We start from the raw sequence: 23,651 nt of genomic DNA on the forward strand, positions 1-23,651 counted from the left end.
ATGATAGCACTTAGAAAATGTTAAATGTTAAATGTTGACTATCGCCAGTCAGTGTGTCCTCCAGCCCAGCCATCCTCCCCATGACCCGCCCATTCGCCGCTGCTGCCTGAGCCCGGTCAGGTGTTCGTTGTTCACGGACGTAAACTTTGCATTTGGACCCCCAGATAAACGGATTTAGCGTCGGGACAAGCACAGTCGAGGCCATGCTCAGACGGATACTTCAAATGGTAAGTTTACGGGACGAAAAACACACCGGGTTCGCTTTTGTTTGGTTAAACCGAGTCGTTTTTCTTGGGAGACACAGGCCTGTGCATGTCTGGTTTCATGGTGTGGACGCATGTTGTAGAACACGACGTCTCGCTGCTGGACGGGTTTATTTTTTTTAGCTGTCATTTAGAACGGTGTCGCCCCTCTGTTATGTCGGAGTGAACATATCAAGCGCTCCTTGCGTTAGGTTGACACATTTAGCCGCTAAATGCTAACTGGGTTCAGTTGATTGATGCCACTCTGGACCAGGACGAAGCTAGTGTGTGTGTGTGTATTCATTGCACCCAACGTGTACAGCTTTACACGGTTACTTCAGTGCCAAACAACTTAGTTAGCTAACACATTTAGCCACTGAAACGGTTTATTTTCATGGTTACCGTTAGCTAGCTGTAGTTCCAGCGGTATGGTTAATTCATCGTCTATGCTAACGCTGACGTTAGCCACAGTCTGAGTGTGGGGAAGTCCTGTGTCATCTCTGCTAACAGCAATATGGACAGAAACACCCGTTTTGATTACCTGAGTGTATCCTAATGTTAATGGTGGCATGGTTTAATGAACTGCCTGCTTGTCATTAAAGTTTTAAGTGGGCGTAATGAGCGCAGGTTAGCTTCTCCGTAAGACTACATTTACCACAAGGCATTGCTGACTGCATCATTGTGTACACTTTGAAGTCATGGCCTATTAGTCAGGAAAATCATCCAATACACTATAATAATAATTTATGTACAGGATTGTGAGACTGGAACCTGTAATTTTCAGGGGACTTTATTGCAAACGGTTTAGCTAACAACAATTTCTGTTAATAATTATAGAATTGGCCCATCACATATTCACAAATTCCAGTAGTGGGTTTTAAATTATTTACACCTTGAAGCTAAGGACACATATCTTATCATAGGTTTAGGGGCCTAAATGAGACACACAGTCTAACACAGTGTTCAAATAATTATTTTGTTCTTTTTCTGACTTAGAGAAAAATAGATCAAATTCTCAATGGATAGTTTGGAAATGGTTCACAAAAAGCTGTTCTTAACATGTTCAGCTGGTGGCAAAATCTGGAAGACTGAGTTATTTGATACCCTTAGTCAGGAGTGGCTTTAAAGCACAGTTATCAGACCAGTACACAGCCACTCCTTTTAACCCGTGACTATCAAAGAATGCCTTAAAATGCAGCTTTTTTTAAAATAACACAATGCCACAGATGACAGGGGCAAGATGAGTACAGGCTGTTTTCATGCTGGATACTGACAGGTCAGTCGGAGTTGTAGCCAGGTACTTGAATCTCCACGGGTCCACCATTTGGTTGGGCGTGTCAGACAACACGATCTTGTCTCCCCAAATGTCCACCCACTTCAAGAAAAGTGAGACAACTTTCCACAAGCAGGATCAATAACCGCTTAACTCCATGCTAACAAATGTGTGACTGACTGGTGCCAAAATGGTGCATACTTGGTTGTTTCATGACTACATTTTTTTTGGGTCAAACATTGTTCAATCTGTAGACTGCTTTGCCAAGATAAAAATTACAAAACATTTTATTACTGTAGAGCTACTCTACCACATTTGACCAGTATTTGTAGTTCTGATGAAGGAAACTTGAACATGTTTTAAAATCTAAGTCAAGAGGGGGGAAATCATGTTATTGCGACAGGATAAGTCTCATGCATCATACCCATGTTAAATTAAAGGTCATGAATATTTTATTTTTGCTTTTTTTATTGCTAATAATATTATTTTCGATTTTCCGTATAGTGCTGGTTTATGTTTGTAGTTTTTCTGACGGGGGCCAAAGGTTGCTCCGTGATGCAACGAGCCGTCGGTGTTTTGTTTGTCAGCCCTCCAGCCACCTCTGAGATGAGTCTGTTCAAAGTGCTCAATCCCCAACTCCCATAAACCAACCCACACAAGCACTCATTTTAACCTCATTCATTCATGCAGACCAACACCTGCCCAAACAAATCCTTTTTCTGAGTGGACCACTAATGTGTTTGTGCTTCAGTTCAATGGACTGAAATCATTTTTGATGGTCGCTCCTACTTTGGCGCTGTATTTTTTCATCCCTCTGACACATAGCAGTCATCTAAATTACAGTGTGCGCTGGTTAAAATGAATTGTCCCTTTTCCCATCACATGGATGCATAGTATTTGGAGTGGAGGAAACACCTGAAGCCAAATGTGACCCAGTGAACTATAGTACCTGTAAAAGTCACATAATGTTCAACGGTCACAAAGCTGAACTGTACCACTGATCCCTGTATTAGATGCAGTTATCTGAGAGGTGTAACAGCTTCTTAGGCGTTGTCCTTGCTTAAACTATGTCATAAAGAATATGGAAATTTCCAAACATACACACAACATGGTTTTTGAAATGTGACACAAGGGCAAGTCAGGTCAAATATGCAATAAAATGTCTAAGGCAGTCAAAAACCTTAATGTAAAACTGTAATTACTGCTGTAAATCTGTCCTGACCTCAAAAACAGTGCATCTATGAGGAGAACGGACCCCCACCATCCCTGCTGCAAAGCGTGATCATATGGAGGCATGAAAGGGTTGTGAATGTACACGGAGAACATAATTACAGAAAAATATTGCAGTTGCAAGTGAACTGCAGCTTGGAAAAGAAATTACTTTCAAGCAAAGTTCCAAACAGAAAACCACAACGATAAAACAACAATCTTGGTGTCGAGTCCAGACCTTAATCCAGTCCAGAATATGTGGCGAGGCTTGAAACTGCTGCTGCTGTTTGCTCACTATCTCAAAGCATTTTGACAAAGTTTAAGCAGTTTTGCACTGACAAACGGAGAAAAGCTGACATATCAACATGCAGCTAAGGTCCAAATTCTACCAAAGGTGTCCGTTTATAATTATTTCTGTTGATCATTGCCAGTGAAGTTTAATTACATCCATCATAATATACAGCTGTCAGATAATTAAACATGAAATGCATGATTTTACAGACCAATTAACATATATCACTTAAACAGACAACAAGGGAACTCCACAACATTGCAGTATTATAAGTCACACCAAGCCAGCAGTTGTTTTTTGGATGTTTATGTGCCTATTTTCTGGAAAGCCTCACTTTTCTGAAATGTTTACCTAGATGTGAACAATACGAGTAAAAAACAAACATCAAATTCATATGTACGTATATACACAATGTATCTGTACATATAACGAGTGACTGTTTCTGTAATGTAGTATGCTTAATACACAAAACTGACAGCCGTGCTTCAAAATAATTTGAAAAAACCTGCTCCATGCTACTTTTTAATTGCTTTTCTCAGCCAACACGACCATTAAATAAATGCATATGATAAACTGAGTGCATCTGTTTACATTCAGACTAATTTAGCCATATTTTCTGTTCTACAGACTCCTGGGAAGGGAGGCTCCCAGAATGCAGAGTCAGAGCAGCCCAGCACAGACCTGAACCACGACCAGACATCTGAGGTAACTTGCATGCTTGGTTTTTCATATCTGAGAGCTTTATTTTACTTGTAAACTGCAAACTGAACTTCAGCTAAAATTGAAGGTGTTGGGACTCTTTTTCTTATGATGCGTTTCTGTGTGCAGGGCTTCATCTGTCCTCAGTGCATGAAGTCTCACAACTCTGCCGAGGAGCTGTTCAAACACTATGAGCTCTTCCATGATACCGGAGACCTCCCCGCTCATGTGGCCCCCACCCGGTGGGATTAATGTTTATGCTCAGAATTACGACTACGGGACTGACCTGACTGTGCGGATTTTAATTTTGTGTATCTTCATGAATGCTTCTTTCCTCCTTTTTAGGGAAGACCTTACAATGCTGCGGCAAGAGGTTCAGGATCTGCATGCTTCTCTTAAGGTATAGTTACTCAACTGTGGCTGTTACAAAGGTGTGTACATGTTTAGATACAAAGACTTTATGCTGTATGCCTGTGTTTTCTCTTGATCAGGAGGAAAGATGGTTTTCTGGAGAGCTAAAGAAAGAATTAGATAAAGTCCAAGGACAACTGAAGCAAGTAAATCCTTCCAGATATTTAACATCCATTGTAGCGAAGAGGTGGATTTCTCAGTATAATTATTAAAGAAAGATGCCAATGCTGACTCTTACTGTACATCTTCCTCTTTTTTACTTAATCCCACAGAACGATGGGCCGGTGAGCTCAGAGGATGGAGGTAGGGGGCATTAAAATAGAAAACACACGTCAAAATGTATCCCAAATCATCAGCCTCTAATATGTGGTGCTTTTTTTTTTTTTGCAGCGCTTGAGAGGAAACTGAATGAAGCCGAGACAGAAAAGTTTAACATCAAACAAATGAAAGACCTGTTTGAGCAGAAGGCTGCCCAGCTGGCCACGGAGATAGTAGGTTAGTGTGGCGCCAAGAAACCGGGAAGTCTGTGTCTGAGGGTCTGCATCATTTAACAAACTGAAGTGCTCTTCTACTAGACTACTGTTCCCCACAATCCGTCCTTTGTGTTTTATCCCGTCTTACACAAGTTGTTCACTATTCAACACAGCCTAAAGAAAGAAATAGTCACAATTCACACTGTGGTAGTGTTTTTCCTTCCATCACTTAAAGTAAATCTGATGATGTGAACAAGTGATATGTTTGATTTGTTGCTTTTAAATGTGATCTTACTTGTTTAATTTTTAATCCGACAGACTTGAAGTCCCGCTACGATGAGGAGAAAAGCTTAAGGGAAGCAGCAGACCAGAGGTTTGCCAAATTGAACGAACAACTGCAGAAAGACAAGCAGGAGAACGAGAGACTCCAAACAGAACTGGTACAAAAACACACACTTCAACATTAGATCAGATCGATCTGTACGACGGCCTCCCCTCTCCACTGGCCTGCAGCTGCATTAATATTACCTACCTGACTTTGCCTACGTCCCTATCCAGGCAGTGTTTATATACTGAGAAAAACATGACACTTTCAGGCGATAACTACTGCTAATTTGACTATGAAGAACTACTTTGAGTTGCTGCTTTTGTTGTGGATACACAAACATGAAGGACAGGCTTTGGAATTATTGTGACTTCTGTCTAATTGGCTTTAGTCGTAACAAATATGTCGGTGACGTTCAATTTGATCGTGAGAGTGATCCTTTGGAGCTGACAGTCAAGTAATGTTGACGGCAGTATCAGCCATAGATATCCTGATGTTTGTACGATGAGCTTTCACACCCGATTTTTACCACACTTTAATCCATGTCATCTAAACAGATTTAGAAACGGGTTGCCCTGTACCCCGGTGCCGTACACGAGATTCACATTTATCGAACTGGATTCAAATGTACTCAAGTTCATTATGGAGCAGCAAGTGTGGAAATGTCTTAAGTTTTTATTGATTTTTTATTATCTGCTAAGTAGGAAATGTTCTTCAGAGTCTGAAGGAACAATGATTTAAACAGTGAAATCACACATGCAGTGAAATATTTAAAACATCTACACAACTTCTAGCCACACTAACCCCCACATCGTTGTGTAGAAATGAGGAAAAAAAAGCTTAATCTATAATTTCTTTTGTCAAAAAAATCTAAAGAAGTAGCGAGGGTTCTGTGGTGGCCGTGATTCTGTCCACTGAGACCTTCAGTTATGTTGTCTGTTCAAAGAAGAGTCATGCAAATATCCATTCATTTCTAAAACCTTCTGTTGATGTTTCCTGTACTATTGTTTGATAAATTAGTGGTGGATTTGTTGTGCAAGCATGCATTCCTGTTGACTTTTATAAACAACTGAGCAGCTGAACCATTTCTAAGAAAAAACTTTGGATTATCTTTTGCTCGTTTTTTTTTTCTTTTGTTCCCCACCAAGTCCCCATCTGATTGACACGGTGCCTCTGCTCTGCCCCCTAGCTGCAGCGGCCGGGAGTTGAGGACGTGGAGGTTCTGCAGAAGGAGCTGGTGCAGGTGCAGACACTAATGGATCGTATGACCCGAGAGAGAGAGGAGGAGTCTGAACGCCTCAGAAACCATTACGAACAGCTGCAGGCTAATTACACTACCTCAGAGGTGAGGAGGCCAAAGCTCCGGATGGGTTGCAGCATAAGCCGCCACTCCCAAATTTGTCCTGTCTCAAGCATGCACACTAATGTCTGCAGTTCACGTAATTATCCACAAAGCTGTAGCATCACTGTAAAATATAATAGGTGTCCTAATTTCCCCCGCTTTCCGTTTCACCGGTCAATTTCTCAGTCTGCTGACTTCACTTTTGAGCAAAGGACAGATTTTTAGATTCATATCCAGAAACAACTCTGAAAGAAGTTATGAAAAAGACCAGATGTTCAGTAGTTATGTCATAACAGACGGCTTTGTGCCTAATGCAGCCATTAATTAATGCCTGGTGAATAATTCAGTCTTATTTCCTGCATTATGATCTCAGAAAGAGAAGAGTATTTATAGGGCTCCGTTCTGCCGCCTCAGGCCCTGAAGCTCTCTGTATGCAAATGATCTTACAAGGAAAACTTCACATTTTTACACACTGAAGAACCACATTCTGGTTATATTTGAATGTCCGGTTGTTCATCACATAATGGTTCTCAGTTATAATTAACAAGTGATGTTATTGCAATTTGCAGGTTTGAACTCTTCTTTTTTTTTTTGCTGTCAGCAACCAGTGAAATGTTAAGATTGTATAAAAAAAATGAGTTAACATTACATTCAGGCTCATGCATCATCTGCCCCTGCAGCAGTACAAGGAAAACAACACACCAAACTTTATTTAGTATGAAATATTCTGATTAATGCTGCCATGTCGGGATTTGTGACAATGTGTGAAAGTAAAATTCATTTGTGGTTTATTCTCTCATGTTTTAGGCTGCTTGCTGTTGTTTCATGACTTACCTTTGTCCCTGTGTCTCTTTCCCTTCTTCTCCTGCTTCTTACACACCGTTTCCCTCTGCAACACTCACAATACTCAAGATTCGTAAACTGGAGGTAAACCGCGCCGTTTGAAGTTGGCCCCAGATTTAGTTTCATCTTTTGGAGTTATGCTTTGAGTTTCAGGATTGCACATTCTTTCTTTAATCTCCGTTTTCATTTTTCTTCTTGAGTTTTTGTGTAAGTGAAGCCTGGTTGTTACTAATCAGTGTTCATTTTGCTTTCCGTATGTCAGTCCTTCCCAGTGGTGCTTCAGTTTCTTTAATATACACTCAATCCCTTTTAGATGGAGTTTAACCCGTGTGTCTAATGTATTACAGATGACCATATCCCAACTAAAGGCAGAGCTGGAGAAAGGCCCGCAGGAAGCAGCCGTCTACACGCAACAGATCCACCAGCTGCAGGGCGATCTGAATAATTTGCAGCAGCAAAGTCAGGTAACGCATCCACACCACCAGCACCAAACGACGACAGCTGTTAGAGCCACGTGACAGTTTTCTGATTCTGGACAAATTTTTGTGGGCACAAACACGCCTTTCATGACACCTGTTGCACAGTAAGAATGAGCAGGATTTAATTTTACTACAGTAATGTTAACGAGCCTTACCAGCTGCTATGTGAGTACAGAGCAGGGCATCTGAGTTTCTGTAAACCCCCCTCGGTTGCTCAGCATCAGGTCGTATCACAATACCCTGCTGTCACCAACTGTCTGTGGCAACCGAGACATGTTGACAAAAATCACACGCAACACTATAATTAAACCAGCAGGGGCATCGCTGCGCTGCCAGCTCCATCACTGAGGGTGAAATACAATCACAGGTAACAGCACCGGTGCATTGGGAACTGGAGAATGTAGCACACGGGGTCCTGCCAGGCATTAAATCTTCTCACATCAGATGCGCCAGTCGTCCTCCAGCCAAGTGGGTTTCCGGGTAAGAAGGGGATTACAGAAGTGGATCTCCAGCGCGATGCCTCTGCCTGGCGCTTCTCCCCGAAACAGGATACCCTTAGATACAGATACTCATCTCATGAGAATAGACACAGAAATGCTGGAACAGATAGTGAGACAAGAAGGATCAGGACTAAGGACAGACAGGTGAACAACCAAGAGAGGGTTCATTGTTCAGCAACTCCAAGATTAGAAGGGAGAGACCCAGCATGGAGCTGTGACAATAACACAAGAGAGGAGCATAAACAACTCAGTGAGAAGCAGAGGGATGAACCAAAGATTACGGGGAAAACAGGAAGTCGCTATGGTCGGTTGTTAATGTTAGTCAGCTGTTACGGTGGTCTGCAGAGGTTTATTGGACGTCTGTGAAGTCCAGGTGCTCTGTCACAGCCTCTAGTTAGCAGCACGCTCCCCTATTAACAACATTTTGTTCTTTGTCACCCTGTTTCCAAGTTTACTGCCGGAGCTTAGACCGGGCCAAGTACTGTACAGTCCTGTGTCGTAAACTGTCCTCTAGAAGTGGCATACCACGCTTTATTCTTGACTCTTGACAGGCGACTGTTCTTTTCCGTTGCTCATATCTCATGGGATGTGGGTGTTCGGGACTTGTTGCAGCTCCTATCATGCCAACAGTTTTAATTTAGAAATGACAAACGGTCCATGTTCCAGTAACAGTTTCTGATTAACCTTTCAGACATTGTAAATCTTTATCCTTTTTCATGAAAACCTGCTGCCTCAAGAACCAAATAAGTTTTTATAAAAGTCCTCCCTGGCTTTCTCTTCCTATGCATGAACCGCTTTCACCCCCATAATACCTCATTTTCTGGCCAGCCAGAGCATATCGGCCTCATGTTTTCTTCTGCTCTTCTCTCAGAACCTGTCTGAAAAACTTGCACGTAAGGAGAAGGAGTGTCAAGAACTGGAGGAGCATTTGGGAGCTGAGAAAGCTGCCAAGAAGGGAGTCCAGGACAGCCTGAGGGAGAGGGATTTGGAGGTTCAAGAGCTCCAGGCTCGGGCCACAGGGGCTGAAGCCTCTCTGCAGAAGGCCCAGGCGGAGGTTACAGAGAGGGCTGAGGAGGTGGCGAGGTTGAAGAGTGAGATTGCAGAGCTGGAGGTGAAGCATGCAGAGCTGAAGGTTGAGAGGAAACAGTTGGAACACCAGAGAGAAGAAAAAGAAAGCCAAGGTGCTCAGCAGCAGACCGAGATCAGTCAGGTGAGTGAGGCAGAAAAAGTACCCACACAGTCTACTGTATGCAGAAACACAGAATACCGGATATGCAGACGGATCATAACCAGAAGAAACAATATGAAGTGTCCCAGAAAGATGATTCTACAGGCTTCTAAACTCTACAGGATGATTGATTTGGCACTTTATTTGGGTTTAGATGTGATGACAGTGAGGGTCATATCATATGATTTATGTGTTTCTTGCATTATTGTACTATATATATATTATCAAATTATTCAGTGACTTCATAAGCCTCATGAATGGGGACACACCTCTGGATCATCACAGGATAAAGGAGATTTGGAAAACCCATCAATCTCCCCCTGACCCTTCCCTGTAAGGGCACAAGTCACATGTCAGTGAGCATGATAAGCTGCTAATGGTTTTATTATATGCTGTTTTCATCTTTCTCTCCACTTCATGTGTCATCCATCTGTGTGGCATTTTAACATGGCTCATAATGTTTTTTTTCCAAATGAAGCAAAATAAATAAATAAAAATCTGCCAAGAGCTGTAGGCCGTTGGTACCTCTTCAAAGAAAAAAGCATTTTACATAGATCTTTGTAATATATTGTGTATTGCATTTGTCAGGGAACATACTGAGTTTGTTTTCAAAAAGAATTAAATATTTATGGACAACAGCTATCGTATTGTGTAAAAATTAATTCTGAAATTCTCAGAAATGTAGCAGACTTCTTTTGTAAACTGTGAATACTTGATGGTTGATATACTGAAGGAGTTCATTGTAAAAGCAATGATTTGCTCATATTTATAATATTTATTACGCTAAATGTATTTAATCATGACAGACATTGTTAAAACATGATTCATGCTGTATGGCGTTTTACAAGGTTCAGCCATGAAAACATGTCTGGAGAACACAATGGCAGAAGCTCATGCAAACTTTTTTTTCATATGTTTTTAAGGACATTGATTTAGAATGAAGCAGAAGTAAATTTCTGTAACTTGCGTACAAATATTGTGTACTACTCTGTTACAAAAACAAAGTCAAATATGCAAATACCTGTCTTCCTCATGTAAGTATCTGTTTGTATTTCTTGCCTTCTCTACTGTCTCTGCGCTCTTTTAGCTGCACACCAAACTGCTGGAGGCAGAGAGGCAGCTGGGCGAGGTGCAAGGTCGACTGAAAGAACAGAGACAGCTGTCTGGGGAGAAACTAAAGGACCGCGAGCAGCAAGCAGCCGACCTGCAGCTCAAACTCTCCCGTGCGGAAGAACAGGTACACATCCACTGAAACTTTAATGCTCACTGCAGGGGATAAGAATTAATGTGATAAAACAGACATCAGAACATCTATACATAGATGTCTCTGATTATGAGTGTGTTTGGAAATATAACGTACAGTGTGCACTGTTAAAAGTGCATATGTAGTTCAGGTTTGTTTATTAGGGAAAACTGAGAAGCAGCCTGATTCAAACGGAGGGGAATCAATGATGGGGGGGGGGATACTGAAATATCTCTGAAAAATGTAATAAACAAGATAAAAGCCTTAAAGAGATTATGGATCTGCTGTAGAACGATTGTACAGAGGGCATTAGATGCTGAAACAACAAAGAAATTAGCATTGTGTGTGGTTAAAAGGGGAGAAAATAGAGTAAAATAGATCGTAATTCTTCTGTTTTTATCAGCTGAAGGAAAACGCCAGTAAGAACACAGACCTGCAGCACCAGCTGGAGAAAGCCAAGCAGCAGCACCAGGAGCTGCAGGCACTGCAGCAAAACACCAACGGCAAACTCCGCGAGGCACAGGTACCACTCACCAGTAAACCCTTCCATCTGATAATAATGTTGGTGAGGACAGAGCCAAGAGACATAAGTTTTTGTTGTGGGAAAAAATGGCTGCGTCCACGAGTACATACACGACATCACCCCAACGTAAGAATGCTTTCAAAATAAAGCTATTGGGCAAAATACCAAATGTGATCTTTGTTGATGCCGTAGAATGACCTGGAGCAGGTGTTACGTCAGATTGGGGATAAAGACCAGAAGATCCAGAACTTGGAGGCTCTGCTTCAGAAGAGTAAAGACATTGTGAGTCAGCTGGAAGCAGAGAGAGAGGATTTGTGTGCCAAGATTCAGGCCGGAGAGGGAGAGACGGCTGTCCTCAACCAGCTAAAAGAGAAAAACCACGCACTACAGGAACAGGTGCATGCACACATTTGTACCTTCTTCACTTTGCTGTATCTCACTTCCATGCCTGCAGTGTGGATTATAAACTGGCAGCTTGTAGAACAGCTTTGTTGGCTGTCGTTGTCTGAGCTTCTTTGTATGTGTGTCTTGAAGGTGACACAGTTGACAGACAAGCTGAAGAACCAATCAGAGAGCAACAAACAAGCGCAGGATAACCTACACAAGCAGGTCCAGGAGCAGAAGACTCTGCTGCGTTCAGCCCAGGACCGAGCTCACACCCTGGAGACCTCGGTCACTGAACTCACCGCCCAGCTGACAGACAGCAAGGACAAAGTAGCCCAGCTGGATGCTCAGGTAAGCCTCTAAATAAGCGTGGTCATTGACAGTGTCTCATTGACTGTAATAGAAGGGCTGATTGAAACACAGTATATTCTACAGATTTTATTTTTCACTGGTAAAAATATCAGGTTTTGTTCTATTTTCCTTTAGCTGAAGGCAAAGACAGAGCTGCTGCTGTCTGCAGAGGCCGCCAAGGCAGCACAGAAGGCCAACCTGGAGAACAACCTGGAGACCGCTCAGCATGCACTGCAGGACAAACAGCAGGTTAGCATCCCCTGTACACCACAGCTGGAATCTGGCTAAGAGGCCCTGATGTCTTCTTTGTAATACACTAGATTTCATGCCTTTGAAAGCAGGAACAGCGGAGCAGGTCACTCCCTGGCGTCTCTTGTGTTGTTCTCTCCCTTTACCTCCTCGCCTTTTTGTCACTGTTGTCCTGCAACCTCCCTTGTTGTCTTGTGTAGGAGCTGAATAAAGTTCAGAAGAAGCTGGAGGAGCAGGCCCAGAGACTCAAAGAGAGACAGGAGCAGTGCACTCAGCTGGAAACCAGTCTGAAGGAATGCAAAGACAAACTGTTGGCCTCAGAGCAGCGCATAGAGCAGCTGGAGGGGCTCAATAAGGTTTGTGTTGAGTATGGGAATGTAAGAGAATCATTTTAGGCCTTTTTCTGACTGCCTCTCATGCTTTTAATGTCAACTAACGTGTTTTAATGAGTAAGGTTGATGTTTTAATCTGACAGAAATTGGAGTCACAAGTAAGTGAGGTGCAGAGCACACGAGACCAGGCACAGCAGGAAGTACAGAAGCTGCAGAAGGAGAGTTCAGAGGTTAAAAAGAAAGCCAAGGAGCTACATCGCTCGCTTGAAACTGAGAAAGCAGGGTAAGACTAACTTCACTTGTCTGTTAGCTTTGATATATATGCTATAGATTTTTATGTGCGATACCCTTCAGTCACTGTATTTTCCCAAAGATGCAACCATGTGTGGGGATTTTGTTTTCCTTTTTCATTGTATTTTATTGGATAAGCACTGACGGAACATTCCTGTCTCTGCTAAAGGGCTGCAAATCTGCAAGAGGAATTAAAGAAAAAGGCATCTGCTCTGAGTGACGTGCAGCAGCAGCTGGAACGCTGTGAGAAGGAGATAGTCACTCTGAAGGTTAACCTGGACAAGGTGACTCAGGAGGGAAAGACTCAGCATGCAGAGCTGGACAGAAAGGCTCAGAGTCTGGCTGCAGAGCTACAAGCAGCCCAACAGGAGAAAGAGGCTCGAAGAAAGGAGCTTGTCTCTACGCAGGAGAGTCTAGGAAAGGCTAATAAGGCACTGAAAGAAAGTCAGAATCAGCTGGATACTGAGAAGAAGAATCATAAATCAGCCATGGAGGAGAAGGTATGCTGCTATTTTTCTATTTTTCTACTTTGGAGATTTGTCTTGCAAGAAGGAATAAGAAGTAACCACTGATTTACAGTACCAAGCCATCAGTCACAACATTCATCTGTTAATCCCCAGGAAAAGTCAAACGAAAACGCAAGACAGGAGCTTCTAAAAAATAATGAGGCCACCACCAAGGCAGTGAAAGAATCTAAAGAGCAGTTGGAGCAGATGAGAGAGGTAAGACCCTGAGGGGGAAATATGGAAGCTCAAACATTACTGTGTAAAATCCAACACCTAAACATCTGATGTGTGTCTAAAACTGTCAGGCAGAGAAAAAGTTGAAAGTGCAGCTGACCTCATTAGAACAGCAGCACACCAAGACTCAGGGGAGCCTGAAGGAAAAGGAGAATGAGCTGGAGAAGCTGCGGGCACAGCTGAAGACGACCCAGGGGTCCTTGGAGGAAGAGGTGAAGAAACTGAAGGGCCAAGTGACACAGCTGCAGGAAGCCGGTGTCCAGAAAGTAAGTAGCATTTCCAACTAGAGTTGCTAACTTTTTCACCCCTCTGACTTGTGAAGCAGTTTGAATACTGATGATGATCTTGAAACCTCAGATATATATATGTTAATGAATTTGCATGTTTGACTCTCATCTGCAGGCTGAAGAGGAGAGAAAGCTGAAGGCCCAGGTGTCTGGACTCGGCCAGGAGTTGACCTCTGAGAAGAGTCGGACAGCAGAGCTACAGAAGACCTTGGAGCAAAGCAAAGAAAACCTCACCAAGCTTCAGTCCGACTTCTACGGCAAGGAGTCTGAGGTTTCTGCGCTGCGTCAAGACCTTAAGGTGCTTTTAAGCAGGAACAGTCGCAGGAATAAGGGCAGATGATTCCTTAATTTAAGGAGGTCGTGTTGATTGTGACAGAGAAGCTGTGATATTGCATCAATTTTATTAAATTTTCAGTTATGGATTAACATCTGGAAGCAGCATTGATCTCGGATAAATGCAAGCAAATGAATAAAATGTTCTGGTTTTGTTGATTTCTCTCCTAAATAAGTGAATTTGAAACTTTTTTTGACTGTAGGCATCAGAGGAGAAACTGAGCCTGGCCCAGGAGGAGCTGGCTGCTAATCGAACCCATCAGACAGGTTTAGAGGCTCAGATCCAGGAACTGAAAACGGGCCGCGGCTCGTTGGAGCAGGAGCTCGCCAAACGGGATCAGAAGCTCCAGCAGCAGGAACAAACCCTGAAGGAGCTACAGAAGCAAAAGGTTTGACGAGCTCTTAACTCATGAGCATTCACAGTTATGCAACTTGATATTGTTACTCTGATATGTTGTTTGTGTTGTGCTTACTCATTTAGGGCCAAGTTAAGGAGGAACTGGAGAAGGAGAAGAGCAACGTGGAGGAGCTGAACAAAGCCAAGGGTGTTTTGGAAAAGAACACCACCAGACTGACTTCTGAGTTAAAAACACTAAAAGAGAAGAGTGAGAAGGTCAGTCAGATTTCATAACAACACTGGAAAAAATGCCCCTCTCAAAACAAGAAAAACAATGTATTTCAAAGAACTGCTACCTTGAAATAAGTGAAAAAAATCTGCCAATAGAACAAGTGAAAAATGGCTTGGTAAGATTTCTTGAAATACGATATGATATTTAGAATATTAAGATCTTACAGTTAGCTGGAAAAACTTATTTTAAGTTATATTATACCAGGATTGTCAAGCTTTGGCGTTTTAACACTCCTGTTGTCTTCATTTACGCCACCAAAAATATTGTTGCCTTGTCTGAAAAAAATCCAAAAATTCAGCAAAAAAATTTGCCAAATTTATAAAAATTTGAAAAATCTTCAATAAGAAAATTCCTTAAAAGTTTCCCTTTAAAATTCTATTTAAAAAAAATCCCCAAATTCGGCAAGAAATAAAAATAAAAAAATAAAAAAGATTTGAAAATTGAGAATATTTACAAAAAGTGAATAAAAATCTTCCAAAAAAATCCTGAAAATATCTAAAGTGATTACATGTTTATCAGTAAAAGTTCTAATATTTTCTTTAAGAACATTCAGGAAAAAAAATCTACCAAAATCCAGCGACATTCGCCTGATTTTGGTTGATTTTTTTTTCCCCCGAATGTTCTTAAAGAAACATTTTTTAAAGTCTGTTTTTTCCCACCAAAAATGTTCAAAAAATTCCCCCCAAAAATCGAAAATGTGGAAGTTTTCACTGAAAATATATATATATTTCCACATTTTAAAACTCTAAAACAGGTCAATTTGACCCTCAGGACAACAGGAGGGTTAAAACAAGATAATATTAAGATTGTTTGACTTAACACGATATTTAAGATGTATTGTCTTAAAACAAGGCCCTCCATCTGCTGAAACTTGTTAAGTGAATTTATCTTAAATCAAGTGGGATGAGACATTTAGACTGAAAATAAGACAAACAGACTTGGTAAGATTTTAAGTTTTTGCAGTGAACTAGCAACAACTTTGAATATCTGAAACTGCACCTTAGAAACAAGTTTCAAACCCTGACCTCAGTTTTATTTCCCACCCTGGCTGACATGACCATGCTGGTGTCTTATGTAAACAGCTTAACTCAGGGATACGGCAGCGCCACATTCTTTAAAGTCATAACTGAGCATGCATGAGCTGACATTTAGACGTGAGCCTGGACTTTTGAGTTCTTCTAATCTGTCTTCAGGTTTGTCAGAATGATAACCGCTCAAGCATTCTTCAAGTTAACCCTTTCTGTGAGGCAATTTTCAGAAAGGAGTTACAGCTGGTTTGTTAGAGATTCTATATTTGCCTTCAGAGGACAAATATTTTTTGTATCTGTTAGGGATTGGCCAATACTGATTATTGATGATCAATGGAGGCCGATATTTGGCACCGATATACATTTATTGTAATGTTTTAGCAGCACAGGGTCCTGTCATGCATAGCTAGGATTCTTCAATAATAGAGAGACTATACTTGAATATGTGAACTAGAATGAGGAGTGACTAAGATACTTAGATTGATCAGTTTGTCTCCTGCTGTTCCATCTGCTGTTCTTCTCTGTTTTCTTAATCTTTCACTGTTCTATCTCTTTTATTGCCCACTAAGGTTCATATCTCAAAGCATTATTAATTATTTTCTGTGGCTAACTTCTGATTTAGCTTCTAGCCGTTAGCACAGCCAAATGAGTTTAAGAATACCATAAAAAATACAGTGAAGGAGGAATGTCAGTGTTTTTCTTGAGAAGTCAGTGTCCTCGAATAGCTGTCAGTCTGTTTTACTGTTTATTGTTTTTTGTGTATCATGTATCCGTTTTATATAACTTTTGGATTTTTGTATGGCTGCTACCTTGGCCAGGTCTCCCTTGTAAAAGAGATCTCTAATCTCAGTGGGACCTCCTGGTTAAATAGAGGTAAAATAAATAAATAAGATAACAGCTATAGCCACTGTGAGAGATGCTAATTTACTGGTTTGTGGCGACGGCTTGTGTGTCTTGTTCCATTTTTGCAGTCTCAGCTTTAGCCACATTTCTGAGACCACAGACAGAGAGAGAGAGATGTCTGCATTAGAGCTGAAGTCGTGCACTGAATTTATCAATAATACTGATAGTCTGAAAAATGCCATACTAATTGGTCTCTTCCTAGTGTTTATTCACATATTTGTTGGTTTTTTAGGAGCTGGTTGAGTTGCGGGAAGCCAAACAGCTGTTGATCCAGCAGAAACTGGAGCTGCAGGGTCAGGTGGAGGCGGCGCAGGGAGCCCTGAAGCAGGAGCAGAAAGAACACCAGTCCACCAAGGACAGCAGGAGCCAGAGGGAGGAGCAGCTGCTCGGCCAAACCAAGGATGTCCAGGATCAGTTGGTAGGCGCGTTTTTTGATTGTAATAATAGTAGCTCCTCTGATGGTTGATGCTCCTCTGATGGTCAATGCTTCCTTCTAAAGGCAGCAGAAAAAGAGCCAGAGAAGAGCAGGTGAAGCGTGGGGAGGAGGCGGAGGCTAAGCTGGGTGTGCAGGTGACGGCTCTGAATGAGAACGTGGCCACGTTGAAGAGGGAATGGCAGGGCAGCCAGAGGAGAGTAAGTGAACTGGAGAAGCAGACGGATGAGCTGAGAGGAGAGATCGCCGTGCTGGAGGCCACCGTCCAGAACAACCAGGACGAGCGACGGGCTCTTTTGGAAAGGTTAGTGGACATTACCCTGCAGAAAATAACTCTTTGTTTCAAAAATATACAGTAAACCCTAAAAGGTTTTGTAATGTGCTTAAAATGCCTCAGTGCTCAGAGTCAGCTTTTGAAAAGAAAAGTAGATTAAGGAGGTTTTCACTGCACATGTGCTTCTCAGACGGCCACAGACCTCCAGGGTCAACAGGATTTTATTATGTTGGACTTCACAAGAATGAGGTTGTTCCAGTGTGTCTGAGACATGTGTTTAAAACAAGCACACGCCTCCAGTTCCAAGAACAAAGACAATTAGGCTGCATTAAATTAAATTTGGCTAATACACTGATTAAATTATTATCAGGCTGTCTGCATTCTAACTTTGTAATCCTGAGCTGCTGAAAATTGCTTCAGGGACATTTTTGCCCAAAGTTGAAATTCACTCATTTACAGTCTTAATTTTTTAAGAATCTCATTTTATTTTACTCTGCATGGCAAATGCTAATGAAGGTTAAATTCATTATATATTAATGAAATGGCCCAGAAAGGCTGTTGCACAACCATAAAGGAAAAGGGAAAAGCCAGCGGGCTCAAGTCTAAATATGTCCAATGTAAAAAGCTCAACAAAGAATTTGGAGTGATTCTCCAAATATTCTGTACTGTCTGCAGTTACTCCTCTTATCTGTTCTCATTGCATCAAAAACTGTTCTAGACAATGCTTGAGACATGTTACGTTGCCAGTAGGACAGTGGAGCTGCTCTGAGAATAAACACACCTGAGGGCTGTTCTCTACCGTTTAGAGTCAGACTTTTAAATGTCACAAAGTGGCTCTGTTTTACCCTGCTAGATCATCATAGTAACCCATGCTGTGGAGCTATCCTGATCCAGAGAAGGTTATGTTCAGAGTTTGGCGTTGAAATCGGCTGTAAAAAGCATCTCTCTTTCACAAATTGATTTTCAATAAGCGATACAGATTCTCAACTTGCAGTATGTTATATTTACACACACATTAGCAATACCACTGAACAAAGCCGTGCAGTTACAGTAACACAGACTGCCACATAAACCTGCAAGACTCAGTTGGAAATACAGAAAATTCATAAAAGTGTTTGTGCTTGAATGATTTGCTGCCAAATCTGTTTTACACTGCAGCTAATATAACTCTGCTGGTGTTGATCAAAGACAATATTCAGTAAAAAACGCAGAGTTTTCCATTGGCATTCTTCTGTTGCATCACTTGCAATAACTGCGCTACTCCAGTTTCATTATCCTCATAGTTCTCCACTTTAACAGCCTGTTCCTCTGGTTGAAGTTTCAGCACAAGATCTGTTCATGTTGTGTGAAGAAGAGTAAAATGACGAGTCAGCCACAGCGCCTGATCGCTGCTCGGTGTTTTAGGTTTTGCCAACCAGCTTACACAAAGGAAATCTGTCAAACTTACTTTGTAGTGCACTCTTTCACGTTCCAAATCTGAATGGTAGATAGGTGCTGACATACATCTGCTTGTCCACATACGGTGGATGTCAGAGTGGTGACAAAACCCACAGAGAACTGATGTGCTCCTGCTCCCTACGCTTTCACCGCCTCTTGTAATTTCAGCACTGACAGGTGACACCTGAAAACATGCATTAGCTCAGACCTGTCAGTTAGAAAAGCTGAATCTGCTTAGAAGTCTGCATGGTTGTTGGATGAGTGAGCAAATATGCACTGAAGTGATTCAGTGCAGTTATTCAGAATGAAATGAAAAGAGCTTTACACTACCTATGAGCCTTATGGCAGACCAGAGCAGTAGTCAGTAAAAGAGGACATGAGCATTTTCCATAAACACAGTTAACATGTTGATTATGAATTCAGCCAAGTAGTGACAGGGACTTATCCAGCTAAATAACACAAACGCGCACAAGTCCTCAGTGCTTTATGCACATATTCTCCCTTTGTTAACTCCTCTGTCAGTAAAACCATGTGAGCTTGTCAAGAACTTGGGTGTTATTTTAGACGCTGATCTTAACTTCCAGAAACGTATAGCTAATATCTCCAAGACTGCCTTTTATCATCTCAGAAATATATCTAAAGTAAAATGCTTTCTGTCGCGAGCAGACTCTGAAAGACTGGTTCATGCTTTTATCTCCAGTAGATTAGATTATTGCAATGCACTTTTTGCTGGACTGACAAAGCAAGTGCTACATAAACTTCAGCTTAGTCAGAATGCTGCGGCCAGAATTTTAACCAAAACTAAGAGGTATGAACACATCACTCCTGTTCTATCCTCTCTTCACTGGCTTCCAGTGAAACGAAGAATCGATTTTAAAATACTTCTTATTGTTTATAAATCTATGAATGGCTTAGCTCCTTCCTACGTTGTTGACATGCTCACTGAATACATACCGGACAGATCCCTTAGATCATCCAGTAAAAGTCTTCTTATCATACCAAGAACTAACTCAAAATCTGCTCATGGTCCCACTCTCTGGAATTCTCTACCTCAAGAACTCAGGTCTGCTACAACAGTGTCTTCTTTTAAAAGCAGACTAAAAACGTATCTTTTCGCACAAGCCTTTGACTGGGTTCGAAATGATTGGCTGGGTGATAGCATTTTATTATGGAATTAATGTTATTATTATTGTTTTTCTTTTTCTTTTAACATTATATCTTAATACCTTGTAAAACAGTTTGTTTTATTGCTACCCTCTATTGTTATTTAATTATTTGTTCTTAAGCACATTGGGTCTGCGCTTGTCGTATGAAATGTGCTATATAAATAAATGTGACTTGACTTTGTGGTTGTGTTTCAGGTGTGTGAAGGGCGAAGGTGAGATTGAGAAACTACAGGCCAAAGTGGTGGAACTGAGGAGGAAGCTGGACGACACGACGGCAGCCATGCAGGAGCTCGGCAGAGAGAACCAGTCGCTTCAGGTCAGCTGCAAAACACAATCCAAAACGTGTGCTTCATGGCGTTACGGTGCAAAAAAGTTCTGGTTGTAACTCGTGTTGTTTTTACCTTTTAGATCAAGCAGTCGCAGAGTCTGACCAGAAAGTGGGCCGAGGATCACGAGGTGCAGAACTGCATGGCCTGTGGGAAGGGCTTCACCGTCACTGTCAGGAAGGTGAGTGGGAGGTTTTCTTGAAGGTTGTGTCTCTCTTGTGAGTTGTGCATCGCTGTAAGTTCCCACCTTGCCTGTGTTTTGCTCTCAGCACCACTGCAGACATTGTGGAAACATCTTCTGTGCAGAGTGTTCGTCAAGGAACGCCCTCACGCCGTCCTCTAAAAAGCCAGTACGGGTGTGCGAGACGTGCTTCGAGGAGCTCCAAGGCTGATTTTTCTTTCCCACTCATCCCTTTAACTCCCCCCCCACACCCTCTCCCCCATCCCCTTTCTATTCCAGTGGGCAGAAGAAGGCATGTCTTTGTCATTTTTAAATGTGCACTATAACGGGCAGACCCAGTGCAAAGACTCCCACCTGCACGCGACTTCCGGCTCTGGTGTGGAGGGAAATAACTGAAGGTATTTACTGAGGAGGCATCGGAGTCGTGTGACGGGACGGGGTGGGATCGGTTGGGATTGTCTGTATCTGTTTTTGTGCCTTTGCTACTCCTGTGGACTGCCAGAGAGCGGAGACAGAGATCATTTAAAATCGCCGCCCGTCTCTTTTAAGTTCATCTTCACATCTCCATTGTTGTTTGGCATCGTTAGCAGCTGTGAGGTGGTTGCTTTGCACGTCGTGATAAAGTTTGGCATCAGCCGTCAGGAGGTGGAAGGTCAAGAGTGAATATTGTGAAGAACTTCTGCCCTACAAAGGTAAATGCAAGTAACACATTGTTTGTATATAACTCAATCTGATCACAAACTGAGAGAAGGAAATCTCATTTTATAGCAAGAAAGTTAAACTCGACTAATCACTAAGTGATATTTTTGTGTAGTTTTTCAACTTAACTGATTAGTGTGTGTGATGCAGATGTAGTTTTTCAACTCTTCATTTGGCCCCAAACAGCTGTTTATTTTGATGTTTGTGTCCAGGATTTCATAAATACAGAAAGGAGAGGTTTTAAATTGAGGAATGTGCATTATGTGGTTTTATTCGCAAAGGTAAACGGCACCGGGATGATTCAGTAAGTCTGTGCTGTACAGTGAAGTGATTACATTCAGAGGTTTTATGTGAGTTTTGCTCTAAAGTAAACAATCCAGTCGATTTGTTCACCAGCTGTTTTCTATACCGACATTGACGTCAAATCAGTTACTGCGCGTTTCCTTTGTGCGGCAGAGTGTTTGTGAATCTGCAGAAGTTAAGTATTCAGCCTATTTCATGACCAAAGAATGTGTGCAGCAGGAAAACAGCCAAGGTGAGCGCCTTGAGTTTGTTTCATTTTTCAGTGTTTATCTAAGTGTCGTCTGAAAAGCTTTTGAGTTTTAAATCACAGGGTCTGACATTTTTGTCTTGAAAACAGCATTTATGGCGATCAGAGGCTTTTTATGTACAGTCAGTTTTTGTTTTTTTTTTTTTCTGTGCCACATTTCTCTGTGTGTTATTTTCTACAAATTGTGGTGCTTTCCTCAGACTGGTAATGCAGTCATTGAAGGTGCCTGCATGTTTTGTTTTTTTCCCTGCTGCTTGTCTCCACTTAACAGCACTGACTACACTGCTGTAGCTCTGTGTGTGTGTGTGTGTGTGTGTGTGTGTGTGTGTGTGTGTGTGTGTGTGTGTGTGTGTGTGTGTGTGTGTGTGTGTGTGTGTGTGTGTGTGTGTGTGTGTGTGTGTGTGTGTGTGTGTGTGTGTGTGTGTGTGTGTGTGTGTGTGTGTGTGTGTGTGTGTGTGTGTGTGTGTGTGTGTGTGTGTGTGTGTGTGTGTGTGTGTGTGTGTGTGTGCTCTGCTTCGAAGCAATAACTGTGGCTGTGTGTGAAGTCGCTGTAACAGAGTGTGTGTTTTAGAGTTTAGGTCGGCTGCTCAGAACCTCAGTATCTCTCTGGCGCTTAGTTCGGGGGCTTGGTTGCTGCTTTCAGGTACAGCGGTTACTGTCGGTTCTCTGTCCAACTGGCCTGCAGCTGAGAACGCTGTAGAATTCGTTTCGTTTGTAGTCGTCGACAGATACTGGTGAGATCTCTTGTGCAATTGTCAGTGGACCGGAGCAGGTGATGACACTGTAAACCAGGCGACAGTGCGCGCTAATTTGCAACAAGCAGCTTATTTCAGGCAGATTGGGTCTTTATGCTTGTGTGCTCATTACAAAAGAATCTCCATCTCAGTTGCAATCTCTCAAAAACACCTGTTTCTTTTATTTAGTTTTTTTTGCATTGCTTTGGTTTCGTTATGTCTACCTCAGATTGGCACAGGAAAAGCACTATTTCTAAACGATAGACGTCACAGATGTGGTATCTTTGGCCGCATTTGATTAAGGATTTGTGACTGATCTATCATGTTGTACAGTCCCTGAAATCTAGAGATGATTTGCACCTTATTGTATTCTGGGCTCGTCTGTATGAGCAGCCAGCCACAAACGTAGGACCACCAACTTTATACAGGCTTCAGCATTTCTAGCCCCAAAATGTACTTAACTGCTCATTAATACTAAGGCTGTCATAATTATCTTTGTAAATGTTTGTAATGAAAGAGAAAAATGAACTATATAACACTTGTGGATGTAGAAACATGACAACAGTGAAGCCGTGTGGATTGATTCATCAGTGTCTTACTCATTTTGACCAAACGGCACCACAGACGTGTGCACACTGAATTGTGGCTTGCTTCGTGTTGCTGTCAGTTATCATGCATGATGACTTAACTGGCCTGTGGCTCACACGTTTTCTCCATGTTTAGTCATCAGTTTTCGGTGGTTGTGAAGGCGTGCCTTAGGCCGACATCCTGCACGTCACTGCTAGCTGTTAGCGGTGGCTCTGCACCATGTTATCACCAGAGTCAGCGTGACTTCAGTTCAGCTGAACGGATGGGAGAAGCGTAATGTAACTTATGTTCACATGCACCAGTTGATTTTCTAAGTCATTGTCATGAACCTAAATAAAACCTACGGTATGTTTCTATTTTCTTGCCTTGTGTCTTTGTTTGGTTCTTCCTGTGCATGTGTGTGTTTTCTCCAGCTTCCTCCCACAGTCCAAAAACATGCTGAGGGTAACTGAGGATTCTGAATTGTCCATAGGAATGAATGTGAGTTTGTATGTGTAGCCCTGTGGTAGACTGGTGACCTGTCCTGGTGTCCCCTGCTTTCATCCTAAGATAGCTGGGATAGACTCCAGCCCTCAGTGACCCCAGTGAGGAAAAGTGGTGTATGGATGGATGGATGGATGGATGGATGTTTTAACCCTTGTAATGTCCTCCCAG

The 23,651-nt window shown here is 42.1% G+C and overlaps 1 protein-coding gene across 2 annotated transcripts; it reads left to right on the forward strand.

Moving 5' to 3' along the window:
- Positions 1–66: 66 nt before the first annotated feature.
- eea1 (early endosome antigen 1) lies at positions 67–23,353 on the forward strand. 2 transcript variants are annotated; one of them, XM_051951884.1, is made up of 29 exons: positions 67–227; positions 3,644–3,721; positions 3,845–3,957; positions 4,061–4,115; positions 4,207–4,272; positions 4,399–4,429; positions 4,517–4,621; positions 4,918–5,039; positions 6,114–6,269; positions 7,457–7,573; positions 8,960–9,298; positions 10,404–10,553; positions 10,963–11,082; positions 11,275–11,478; positions 11,617–11,817; positions 11,953–12,066; positions 12,267–12,422; positions 12,542–12,681; positions 12,859–13,189; positions 13,310–13,411; positions 13,501–13,695; positions 13,832–14,014; positions 14,253–14,438; positions 14,531–14,662; positions 16,842–17,035; positions 17,116–17,346; positions 20,115–20,235; positions 20,328–20,426; positions 20,515–23,353. In XM_051951884.1, exons 1-29 carry the CDS (start codon positions 204–206, stop codon positions 20,635–20,637), a joined length of 4,188 nt encoding a protein of 1,395 aa, XP_051807844.1. In that variant the 5' UTR covers positions 67–203; the 3' UTR covers positions 20,638–23,353. The 2 variants fall into 2 exon arrangements, with proteins under 2 accessions (XP_051807844.1, XP_051807842.1); XM_051951882.1 differs by lacking the exons at positions 17,116–17,346; positions 20,115–20,235; positions 20,328–20,426; positions 20,515–23,353 and adding an exon at positions 7,179–7,193 and having other exon boundaries at positions 16,842–17,090.
- The last annotated feature ends 298 nt before the right edge of the window (positions 23,354–23,651 follow it).

Source organism: Acanthochromis polyacanthus, chromosome 8 (assembly GCF_021347895.1).
Source record: "Acanthochromis polyacanthus isolate Apoly-LR-REF ecotype Palm Island chromosome 8, KAUST_Apoly_ChrSc, whole genome shotgun sequence".
Classification (NCBI taxonomy): Eukaryota; Metazoa; Chordata; class Actinopteri; family Pomacentridae; genus Acanthochromis; species Acanthochromis polyacanthus.

Coding starts and splice junctions, on each gene's coding strand:
- eea1 (XM_051951884.1), top strand. CDS start 204: ATGCTCAGACGGATACTTCAAATG. Junction 12,682..12,858: donor CTTGAAACTGAGAAAGCAGG/GTAAGACTAACT, acceptor TCTCTGCTAAAG/GGCTGCAAATCTGCAAGAGG. Junction 20,236..20,327: donor GAGAGAACCAGTCGCTTCAG/GTCAGCTGCAAA, acceptor TTTACCTTTTAG/ATCAAGCAGTCGCAGAGTCT.